Source organism: Corylus avellana, chromosome 6 (genome assembly GCF_965113065.1).
Source record: "Corylus avellana chromosome 6, dhCorAvel1.hap1.2, whole genome shotgun sequence".
NCBI lineage: Eukaryota > Viridiplantae > Streptophyta > Magnoliopsida > Fagales > Betulaceae > Corylus > Corylus avellana.
The window spans coordinates 26,888,398-26,901,275 of NC_142495.1; the positions used below are offsets into that span (position 1 = coordinate 26,888,398).

Here is a 12,878-nt window from a genome sequence, read left to right on the forward strand (position 1 = left end):
CAAAATTTCCTTAGCCATGGCATGGATTAATGGTTGATTATGGCTGATTGACTATCCAATTACATACCAATTAATTGGATGATTGACTTGCCAAATTACATGCCAATTAGTTGGTTGATTGACTTATCTATTTCAAGACCTTCCTTAGACGTGATTTAATTGCCAATCTCAGTCTATTTTTGGCATGGAGGAGCTGCAAATTTCAGACCAAATCAACCTTAATTTTAGGCTTTTATTAGTTAGTCTTTTTTTACTTTATTTACTTTCCAATGTTGGAACCAATTTAATTTCCTTTCCATAGCAAGTAGGTAGTCATATTTTCAGTCATGCTTTATAAATAGCATGCACTCAATTGTAATGGACATCATGAATGAAAATACAAAAGTGAGGTTTGCTTCTTCTATTAGTTCTTCAGAGAACTTGTGAACTTATCAAGGATTCTTCCTTGTGGCGTTCAAACTTTATACATTCGGTTCGCGTTTCGTTTATAAACGTTGGGTCGAGGGTTGTTTCGTTATACCTTTGGTTCGCGTTTCATTTGTAAACGTTGGGTCAAGGTTTTCTATCAAAATCTGCATTTTAGCTTTCTTGGGTCCGTATTCCAATATTGTTGTTGGGTCTCAAAGCAAGTCGATTGAGGTTCGCATCAGATAGCAAATGGCAAATCTCCAAGATCTTTAAGAATAGCATCTAGAGTTTCACTTGCTGCCGCATTTGCTATATCTCTTTGAATATGTGGTGCAATCATTTGATGATTTTCAGGAGCATTATCTAAGACTACCTTATCAATTTCTTCATTGTGTTTAGCAAGAAACCGCAACAATTCAAAAAAATTTCCTTGATTGCTTGAACCTTTAGATTCATCATGGCCACAAAATGCTAATCCTTGTTGTTGTAAAAAGCGAACACAATCAATTGATGCATTCAAACGAGTCATATATAACATTTTCTGTTGACCCGATTGCTTGTCAAAAACTGTTATGATGCTTTTTTATGGTTTAACAAAGCGTCACATCTTTGTCGAGCTTGATTATGTGCACTATTGTGAGCTCCCACATGACATTCGAGCCTCTCTTTCTTTTTCCAATTACTAAATCCTTCAGTAACAAACGAATCTCCCCCTCCTTGATTTCTAAAGTCCGGTTTGAATAGATAACAACATAGGCAATATGCACCATCTTTTTCTATACTATACTCCAACCATTTATATTCTTTGAACCATGCTGGATTAAAACGACGCATTGTATTTCTAATTTTTTACTTTTTGAAAAACCATGGTCAAAGGGTTGACAAGCTCCTATTTGTAGATATGCTATTCGGATTTGGTCTCTATCACTAGGATGATAATCGCATATTTTTTTCCTGAAGTAAGGATCTCTGGGTAGATTTGCTAAATCTACTTCAACACGAGGTCGTTTAGAATTTGATTGGAGGTCAATAGCATCATTGTTTTTCTCCATAATCTCAAACAACTACAATTATATATTTATACAATTAAAATATGAAACAAAAACTATATAAATTCATAAATAATTAAATATAAAAACAATTAGCAAGAATAGGTTGAATAGCAATATAAATATTAAGACAATTCATTTAAAAGAACAATCTAAATCTAATTCTAAAAATTTAATTACATATTTACATACCTCAAATTTTCGTTGAAGTTATTATCAAGAATAGGTTGAAATGTTGAATCCTGAATAACAACATAAATATTAAAACAATTAATTTAAAAGAACAATTTAAATATAAATTTAAAAAATTAATTACATATTTACATAATTACATACCTAAAGAAAATTGAGGCCAATATAATCTTAGAAACAACTCAAACAAACACAAGTTTTGCCCAGTGCCCAGTGCCCAATTGCCCTTCCAAACTTGTCTCTTTGGGAAAAAAAATTTTGAACCTTTTGGAATTGAAATTGGTGTTTGGCAAAATTCCAAAAGGAGACTTCAAGCAGTGTTGAACCTTTAAGGAGAGACTGGAGAGTTATACGGGCAGTTCTTGACACACACGCAAAAAAAAAAAAAAAAAAAAAATCAAAGTTTAATGTAAAATGACGATTAAGCCCCTCAAGTCAAAAATAATAAAACACCTTTCATTTTACATTAAACTGACTTGAGGGGCATAACCGTCATTTTACATTAAACTTTGAAAATGCTTTTTTTTTTTTTTAGCGTGTCAATTACTCTCATGCAGAACTCACCATCATTCTTGAAGAGTTGAAGGTCTTGTGCTGCTCGAAGTAAACAGTGCACAATGCATTAATTGGTATGTTGGGACTTGGGGTTGGCCTTGTATCTTTTCAAAGTTTTTTGTTTTTTTTTATTTTTTTATTTTTTTTATTTTTTTTATCTCTTTTGTTCTCTGCTGTGAACTGTGACTTCCAGCTGCCCTGTCAGCTGTCCCCAATCCCCACGCACTAATACTAAAACTCTCACAATTAGAAAAAAAAAAAAAAAAAAACTAATATTCTCACAAAAGAAAAACGCACCGTTTAGTTAGTTTAAGTACTATTCATCGTTTTCTTCCTTTCATTTGTCTGAAAGACTAAGTTTCTATTTTTTTTTTTTTTTCAAATTTCAATTTACTAAGGGGCATAATATATGGTTGAAACATGAGGGAGGGGCATAATCATGGCTTTGGGGGCATAATCATAATATAAAAAATAAAAAAAATTCCATAGTAAGGACTAAGGAAGATTTTTAGCGGGTCGACTGGGGACATATTCCACCCCTGCCAAGCCTCTACCAGAGCATTGAAAATCTGAGTGTTACTTACATCCAACCAAACAAGGACAAATGCTTTGTTCTAGAACCCAAAGTAGTCATGCCTGGTGCTAAAGTCCCTCTCCTATTGCCAAACGTTGCCTCAACATTCCGACAATTGTATAGGTGTCCGAACAGTAAGAGTAATTGTTCGTGTTACGTGGCTGATGACGATAGCATATATTGTCCTTCGTGCAAGTATAAGATGTGCTGGACCGTAGAATGCTTAGGATGATCTGGAGGTGAAGGCTTTGTCTAGCAGCTCTGTTGTCACTCTGGTTAGCAAGTTTAATGTCGTTGATTTTGAGGAGAAAGTGGTCGATTTTGGCGTGGATGAGGTATGGCAATCATCCCATGTTTTCTGTGCATTACAGCCATCAAATGCGTGCTAGCTTCTTTTTGTGCAGTTGTTTTTCCTTTTTGGTGAACATTGTGAAAAACGCTATGCCAACTCCAAAAACTTGTTTATCACAATTTATGCGGAATTAATATAATGAAGCAATAAACAATTCAATCACCCAAAATATATAAAGCAATAAAAAGGCAGACACAGATATTTTGGTGACGAAGAGGAAACCTTTTAGAAACCGATCTAAAAGTAAAACCTCTCCGGGGCAGCCAAACCCAGGAAATCACTATCAAAAGATTATCCAGAGATTACAGACACTAGGAACACTTACAACCCTTTGCAAGACCTTGGCTCTGTAAGATCGACAAGCCTACAACTCGTCTCCTTGCTCACAATCTTCTTCAACGTGATTCTCCTTTACCGGACCCTTCCGATAGACTTCTCAACCGTAGATTTATCAAAGAAATAACTAAAACTCTAAGAGATTCAATTTAACGCTCACCACATATGATCTCTCTTAGCACAGCCTCCGACGAACTCTCTAGGGGTGAAAAATTCGTACTTCTATCTTCTATAATGATGTATATATACCCCCGACAAAACCCTAGACTTAAACCACTTAAAATCACGTTTTTGGGCCTCAAACTTACGGGGTGTCCGGACATGTTAATGGGCTGTCCGGACACGGCTTTGCGGAGCAAAATTTGAGTTTCTGGAAATGAGGTCCGGACCCGGGGAAGGCATGTCCGGACATGGGTGAAACAGCATTCTGGAAATGCTGTCCAGTCTTGATCAACAGCCCCGATCGATGGGCGTTTGTGGTCCGATTGAGCTGAAATTTTGCAGGGACGTTCATAACACATGAATCTACATTATGAACGGTGGAGATTGGATTCTGAGCATTCTATATCAGTGTTTGAGCTCGTGAACAGTAGCCTCTGCATTTTGGAACTGAATTAAGCCAACACAAGAACTAACACATTGAAATATAAACTCGTTAAATTATGAGTAGTTTTAGATATACAAGTCTTGTGAAGCGAACCACAAAGACTTTGCAACATGGGAAACAACAAATCCATCCCCCTCATATCAATAGTCCTCCAGAATTAATGTTCATGCATTTTTGTTTAATAATTTTAGTTATTATATTATTATTGACTGGCTAACATTTAAGAACACAAGAGAGGAATGGACAAGCTCTGCCTTCATAATAATTGATCTATTCCAGCTGCTGTAGATGTTTGAATGAGAGGTGCAGTTCTGTGATGCCTTGGTTGTGATTCGGTGCTTGCATTGCATATGCTTTATTTTCTGTACTTGGTGTCTCAAAAAATAGTGGATTATGGAACCGCAACTGAATCTTATAATTACATGTATTAACTGTTCTTCTCCTTTTGTTTATAGGGTGTTAAATTGCTTGAGGTATGTCTGCAATCTAAAACTGTTTTGACCGATATCTTCCTCAAGGCCAAGAGTGTTGTGAAAGTTGAATCAACATGGGGAATGCCAAATCCTGTATGGGAAACGTGGAATCCTGTATGATTCAGGGATAGCAGGGTAACCTTGTGAGCTGGGCTTAATACTTGTGGTCATGTGAAGGCGATATTTCATTTTGTTGTTCTTTTTCAATATGTGAGATCGCCAATTTGGTGTTGATGTTTTAGTTGCAATCTTGTTTCTTATTTTGTTTTTGAAGTAGAATTATGCCTTAAACCCTAAATAAAAAACATTGCCTTCAAACTCCAAGCAGAATGTGGCGAATTAAGAGCCACTGCATTGAGACTTTTTCAGAAAGCAGCGTGATCTCTCTTAGTGTGAATTCTATATAACCCAAAGACTATAAAAAGGGTAGCAACCAAGCCAATAGAGGGCAATTACTGGAGTTTGTATCTTGGAAGATTTATAATCATTGACATGCTTATCATGGCATCAATAAAGGTAAGCCGGAAGCTTTTAGCATAGACAATATGTGGCAACGGGTGCTCTTTGCTGAAGTAGACAAGGAATTTGTTGATTTCATATCATGGCATCTTTGTTAAAATATTGATTAAATTATTAAATTTATTTCTTCTTATTAATTTAGATTTTTGAAAAAGTGGTGATTTAACATGGTATCAGAGTTCGAACCCCGACTTCGTTAATGCATCATCATTTAATTAAAATATTTCATGTGTTGGGTCTCACCTATTAAAAGGAAGTTTGAGCCTATACGTGATTGGCCTCAGATCAACCTCACCCTTATATTATGTTTAGCACCGCAAAAACTGTTAATGATATAAATCCTTTAGAATAAATGTTGATTTTGTATTCTCTACATCTAGGGATTTAGATAATATTTGTTAATCTTGATTTAAGGGATATCATTATATTTGAAATGTTTCAAATAACGTGTAAAACTCTATAAATAGAGTTGTAAAATCAGATCATATAATCAAGGAAATATGTAGCCTATTAAGGTTTTGAGGTGTGTGAGTAGGTTATATACTGAACCACCTTGTCTTTCTCTCTTTCCTTTATTTCATATTATTCCGCTTTATATTTATCTTATTATATGTTTCTATAAAAACTATAGATGTCAATTCGTGTTCGCGTGTCGGGTTCATGATATGTCAGTACATGGTTTTTTTTTTTTTTTTTTTTTTTTTTTTTTTAAACCGCAAATACATGATTTTAAGACTATATAGGTTTTTTTTTTTTTTTTTAACTGTAAATACATGATTTTAAGACTATATAGGTTAATCCTAAGCAGACCTATTAAATTAAATAGGTCACTCTATTCTATTTACATATAATTTTTATTCTATCTTTAATTATTTTTTTATTCTCAAAAGCAACCATGTGATGAGAGAGAAAGTGAGGGAGATGGGGAAATGAATATAAAAAATTTATGAAAGTGAGATAAGGAGGACGATTGTTTCTCCAAAGAACATAGTTTTTCTCCAAGTATAGAGTCGAAATCTGACAAGAATTATAATAGAGAATGAGAAGAGAGCTTGATAAATTAAGGTTTTTGTGAATTTTAGCCCAAATTTGGCTAAACGTTATATTTGGAGAGGTAATTTTTTATGCTCTTAAAGCTCATTGAATGAAGAAAGTCATATATAGAAAAAAGAATAGGATACTCTACAGTTCAAATGAATTAAATAATATCCAGTAAGTTATAATAGATGAGTAATTTTGTCTTTTCACTTTTTGAGGAGACAAAAATACCATTTCACTATAACTAACTAGATATTTTTTAGTTCAAATAAAATGAAGAATATCTTAATTCAAAAAAAAAAATATAAAGTCAACTTGACATTTATAAGGCCCAACAATAAAGCAATTGTGAGTGGCAGTGGGCTGTAGGGCGCTTTAGTGGTGCCTTGATGGATTTACTGGACTGTAAGATGCTTCTCAAGTAGATCTAGTGGTTGGATTTACTGGATCGTCAATAAAGTCAATTAAAGATCAAATCAACTTTTATCTAACAGTTGAGATTAAATAATTATGATCTAACAGTTATTATTAAATAATTGTTGATAAAATTAAGTGAATGTCACCCTTAACGTAGGGGTGACATTGCAAAAAATTAGAAATTTGATACGTTAAATTGAGAGTTTTAAAATTTGGGAGGATAATTGCAAATGTGATAGAAGTTGAGGAGGGTTAAATGAAGTTTTCCTAAAATTTATAGTCTTAGTTTTTTTTTTTTTTTATTTTATTTATTTTTTGTTTATAAAAGTATAATCTTAGTTGTTTAGTTGTATCCTTCATGATCAACTATTTTTTTGTCTCATTGTTTTTTCGGAGGGGCAATTGTCAATTGTCAAGAGCGCTTCCTTATCCCCCCTGTTTCTTATTTGTGTATTTGCCATATGCTGTTTGCAGGTGGCTGATTTGAAAGTTCTTAGTGGCTCTTCACCTGGTTGTACATTACTGCTGTAACACCTTCCTGGTTTATCTTATTCTTTCTTTATATCTTCCTTTATTCTTTAAATTCCTTGAGCAATGTTCCAAATGTTTAAGTTTAAGGCATCACAATTAATATTATGCCTCATAAGGAGTGAAGAAACGTTTATGTGACTGTTCCAAGTCACAAACTCCAATTGGCTTTGGAATTGCTTCAAATAGTTGTTAATACTAATCATAAATCTATCATTAATTTGTAGCCAAAACTGAAAGGATTTTTCCATTGAGAAAATCAACAGTCCATTGGGCCACAATGTTTTTTTGACTGTTCCGAGTCCCGAAGGTTCATGAATCGTGACTGGAATTGCAGAGGGTAGCAAAAGAAGTCGCTTCCAATAGCGCCAAAAGACTATAAAAGGCAAGTCAACAGAGGGCTCTTGCCATACTCAATCCTTTCGAAGATTTATAATCATATGACATATATTGTCTTTATGTTCCATCTGAATCAAATCTGGTGCAATTAGATTATCATAAATCGCAAATCACAGTGAGATCACCTCTAACTTCTGAGACATTAATTTGTTGTTATTACTACTCATATAAATCCTAATTGCTATCAAATTCTCAATATGAGGATCGAATTGTTGGAGATTCTAATATTTTCTCGCAATTTAGCTTAGCATGGTGGAAATAAGTGATTCCTAGCTAGCTACGGTAAAAGTAATTCGAAATTAAGAAGCAATATGTATAAAATTCTATGGTGCGAAATTAGATAGGAATGATAGGACAAATAACTATCCTTCTCCCTCTGCTTGGGAGAAGAATAATTCCTTCCTCTTTATTAAAGAAGACACTACAAGTCACTCTAGAGTGACTTGACCGCAAAGATTGTAGAGGGCACTCAATCCCTTACTCGAATACGAAGTCGTAATTTATTTGATGCGGCGGTTGACTCTAGCTATTTAAGGAATGTTAACAAGATGAAGAGGTATCAAGGTTTGGAGAAAAAGACGAATTACCCTTAAAAATTAACTTTCTAGTTTGTCACGCTAAACTCTTTGGTCCCAAGAGCGAAGACCATCGCAGATGTATGTTGGTATCTACTTCTGCCGTATAAGCCGTTAGCTAGGGGGCGTCTAGGCGTTGACCGTTGAGGACCCGACACTAGCCAACTGTCAAAGACGAGTCCTGCAACGAGATTTAAGATCATCAGACCAACATAACCAAGTTCAAACCATTGGAAGCAAACGAAGAAGGAAGAGAGATTTCAGAAGCGAGTGGACCTTCCCCATATCAGAAAGGTATACGAGTTACACAACTTACAAATGCTACTCGAACATGACTATATTAAATTATAATTTTGCATTACAATTTAATTAGCAGAAGAGCGAATGTAGTTCAATACCATATCCGGCCACCCCCAATTTTTTTTGTTGTTTTTCTTTTTTTTTAAAAAAAAAATTATTTATTATTATTTTTTAAATATTAAGGCAATTAGGTATTTTTAATAATTTCCGTTAGAGATGGATCTCTATTGGAAATTATTGATGGATGTACGTGTCACATCACGAATTTTTGATACTTTATTTGGATGCATTGTCAATTTTTGAACTTTTGAGGCTAAATTACAAATCAGGTAAAAAGAGGTAAATTTTATTTTCCCCTTTTGTTTTTGTCTTTTCACTGTCATCAATTAATTGGTTCTACAATAAATTAATTTATTATGCAACCCATCATGTGTAGATTAAAACAAAATGGGTTGTTGCACTATTTACAAATGGAGGAAAAATGCAAAATGCATGCATCACGAGTGATGACTATTTCTCGTTTGGGAGTGCGATTTTTTTTTCTACCCAACTCAATAAAGAGAAAAAAGAGTTGAGATTATGTGTTGGTGAAGGAAAAAATTAAGGAAAAATTATAATTAAAAAAATTTATTAAAATAAAAAAGGTTGGGGGTGGCTGAAAACCGGTCGGCGGTGGCTCGGCCACCCCCCATTAGCTTCGGGGGTGGATCGGCTACCCCATACTCTTAGGGGTGATCTGGTCACCACCCCTAAATATATATTTTTAAATTTTTAAATTTTTTTTAAAAAAAGTTATTAAATGAGATGAAAATTATTGAGATAAATTGAAAATTTTTTAGTTGAGTTGAGTTGGGAAAAATTTGTTTTCCGAACAAGCTGGGTCAACAAATTAATGCCAATCACACCATATATTGTATAGGACCTACACAATTTATAGGAATCCTTTTTTTGTTTTCTTATTTTTGGTTTTCTTTTTAACTAAGAGCTTAATTTTGTTATGTTTATCGAAAATTGTAATGGAAAGCGTAGCTAGCATAAGAAGAGAAGGAACTTGCAAAGAGCGAATTCTATGTAGGCCAAAAGACTTTAAATAAAGCCAAGCCTATTGAGATACTGATCAATCCCATTCGATGATTCATAATCATTGACGCCAGCACCTAACATGGCAGCAAAAAAGGTAAGCCTGAAGCTTTTCATAGACAAGAAGGCCCGACGGGTGCTGTTTGCTGAAGTAGACAAGGAATTTGTTGATTTTCTCTTTACCATTTTCACTCTGCCCCTCGGAGCTGTCGTGAGTCTCCTGAAAGAGGGAGGCGGCATGGCAGGCAGCTTGCCAAGCCTATATAAGAGCATTGAAAATCTAAGAGTTAATCATATATTCCAACCAGACGAAAGCAAACGCTTTCTGCTAGAACCCATGGTATTCATGCCTGGTGCTAAAGCCCCTCTCCTATTGCCAAACGTTAGATCAACACTCCGTCAATTCTATAGGTGTTCGCAAAGCTCCTATGGTTGTGATTCTTACGTGGCTGATGAGGATAGCTCAATTTGTCCTTATTGCAAGACTAAGATGAACCAGATCGTAACATTCATTGAACCACCGAGCAGAGAATCCCCTAGTAAGGAAGGTTCCTTGAAAGGGGCATACATGGTAATGGATGATCTGGAGGTGAAAGCCCTGTCCACCATCGCTCTTGTCACTCTGGTCAGCAGGTTTAACGTCGAGGAAATAGGGGGTATTGAGGAGAAAGTGGTCGATTTGGGCATTGATGAGGTATATATGCCAATGATCATCCCATTGTTTTCTGTTCATTACGGCCATTCATGATCAAATGCTTCTGTACTTGGTGTCTAGCTCAAAAAATAGGATTTATGGAACCGCAACTCAATCTTGTAATTACATGTATTAACTGTTCTTCTCCTTTTGTTTATATATAGGGTGTTAAATTGCTCAAGGCTTGTCTGCAATCAAAAACTGTACTGACTGATGTCTTTCTCCCGGCGGCCAAGAGTATTGCGAAAGTTGATTCAGCATGCAGGGGAACGCTGAATCCTGTATGGGAAACGTGGAATCCTGTATGATTCAGCGAAGTCATCTACAATCTTAAATAGAGAAGAATTATACTTATTTTTAGTAATTGACAACATAGAAGGAAATTATGGAAATATCGTTGTAACAAGAATATTGTAATCATTAAATAAACTAGCACATAACCTACGTTATACGTGCAATACTTCTTTATAATTTAATTTTAAAATTTAAACGCATTCCGATCTTACTTTTCAGGTGAATAAATCTATCATGACTCTTTTAATGAAAATACATTCTAAATGTTATACACCAGTACATTAACCAGTACATTATTGAACATACACTTTTTTTTTGAAGTGTATTGAACATGCACTTAATGACACAATCACACACATGTGTATTAAAGCATAAGACCATTGAATTTAGTTTAATTTATATAAACTAAAACATGGTAAAATCTTTATTCCCGTCATAGTAGTTTAAAATGAAAAGAAGTATAAAGAGAAAAGAGAGAAAAAAAAAAAAAAAAACATTCAAATGAATTACAACATATTTGTAAAAATGTTAAAATATTTCTTCTCATGTGAGTAGTTTAAAATGAAAATAATAGCAAGAAGAAAACATGTGGATTTTGAATATTAAAGCATTAGTTTTTAATATTATTGGTATGATACCTATTATATTTCAATGAAAATTAAAATTCATATAATTCTAAACATTCTAAAAAAATATAAAGCAAACTAAACAAAATATTTTGTTATGAATACAAAATAAAACAAAATCTTTCACTAAACCTCTAACGCAATCAAATCAATCCTCACATAAGTTGCAATGCTTAATATTTTTTTGGTGTTTCGAAAGTATTTATGTTCAATTTATGCTTATTAATCAAATAAATGTTTGCCTTGTTTTGCTTTCAAAAGCATAAAAACACTTTAAAAAATGGTCAAAAATCGATTAAATCACATAAACAAAACAAAAAATCAAGTAAAATATAAGAGCCTTTATTTTAGTTTAATTCATATACATTAAAATATGTTTAAATCTTTTTTCGTATAAGTATATATGATTTAAAATGAAAAATATAAAAAATAAAAAAGCAAGAAGAATACGTAAATTATAATATAAAAAATTAGCAGGAATATTTAATATTTTTAGTGTGATATTTATTAAAAAAAACATATCAGCACTTTGGTAATCCGTTTCCAATTTCCCAACACCGAATCCTATATATTGTTAAATAATAATAATAATGGATATGTGTGGAAATATGATACATATTCCGTATCAGAATTGAGTAAATCAACGGAATGATTGTTGTGAATGAATCATGAGATTTTAGAGGAAGTCAAAAATCAGTTTGCTTAATTACTAGGTGCTAGATCTGTGTGTGATTGTTCATCCAAGTTAGAATACAAGTGATTTCAAGTTTTTGGTGTTCATTTAGTTGCAGTCATGTCACCTTCTGTTGCTTATAAACTGATATTGCTGATGAAGATAATTAGCAGTATTCTTTAAAATTTCAAGTGTTGTTAACAAAGTAAATGTTGTTTGGGGTCAGATTAACCTGACCCTAATCAAAATGGAACCATTCCTATTATAGTTGTTTTTTTTTTTTTTTGAAGTGAAATTTCATTCATTCATGAAATTTCATCATGAATAAAATTAGGATATTCTTCAATCCAAATTTTCTCTATTGGTGTATGGAGTGCCCCTTTCACCAACATGTGTGCTGCCATTTTTGCTTATTTTCTTGTATGCACCACAAGCCAAAATTGGAAGCTTTGCAAAACAATCTTTGCATATCTTCAATTAATATACTATATCTTAGTCATATATAGTTGATCTTTCATCTGAAAAGCATGAACTATTTCCAAAGTATCACCTTCCTATTAGAGTTGTTAATACAAATGAATATGTTATAACAATTGTTGTATTATTCAATGTGCGCTATGGAAAGAAAAATAATGTAAATTAAAATTTTGAAAGATTTTTATTGCATCCACCTTAGCAAGTGTGGCGCAGTCAAGAGTCAACTCACCACCTATTTGGGTAGATAAATCTTATAATATTATCTCATATTTATTATTCAGATTGTTAACGATTTGAATAACAAATTATTGAAGATTCAAATCTTTTCTCACATTTTAGCTTGTGGTGGTGGAAGCAAGTGATTCCTACTGCAAGTAATTGAAAATTAAGAAACAATCTGTATAAAATTCTATGGTGGGGAAATTAGATGATCATAAATGGCAAATCACACTAGTAAGATCACCTCTGACTTCTGAGACATTAATTTGTCGTTATTACTACTCATATAAATCCTAATTGCTCTCAATTGAGCATCGAAGAATTGTTAGAGATTCTAATATTTTCTGGCAATTTAGCTTGGCATGGTGGAAATAAGCGATTCCTAGCTACCACAAAAGTAATTCGAAATTAAGAAACAATCTGTATAAAATTCTATGGTGCGAAATTAGATAGGAATGATAGGACAAATCACTATCCTTCTCCCTCTGCTTGG

At 33.4% G+C, this 12,878-nt stretch overlaps 1 protein-coding gene across 1 annotated transcript; it reads left to right on the forward strand.

The window, feature by feature from the left end:
* Positions 1-8,029: 8,029 nt before the first annotated feature.
* LOC148585088 (uncharacterized) lies at positions 8,030-10,404 on the forward strand. Its single transcript, XM_088517699.1, has 3 exons — positions 8,030-8,316; positions 9,352-10,096; positions 10,261-10,404. The coding sequence occupies exons 2-3, from the start codon at positions 9,485-9,487 to the stop codon at positions 10,402-10,404; spliced, it is 756 nt and encodes a 251-aa protein (XP_088373825.1). The 5' UTR covers positions 8,030-8,316; positions 9,352-9,484.
* Positions 10,405-12,878: the final 2,474 nt, after the last annotated feature.

What these genes read in the sequence shown, in the direction of transcription:
- LOC148585088 (XM_088517699.1), top strand. Translation starts at nt 9,485, where the DNA reads ATGGCAGCAAAAAAGGTAAGCCTGAAGCTTTTCATAGACAAGAAGGCC. An exon ending in TCGATTTGGGCATTGATGAG is followed by an intron (nt 10,097 to 10,260) that starts GTATATATGCCA and finishes GTTTATATATAG; the next exon opens with GGTGTTAAATTGCTCAAGGC.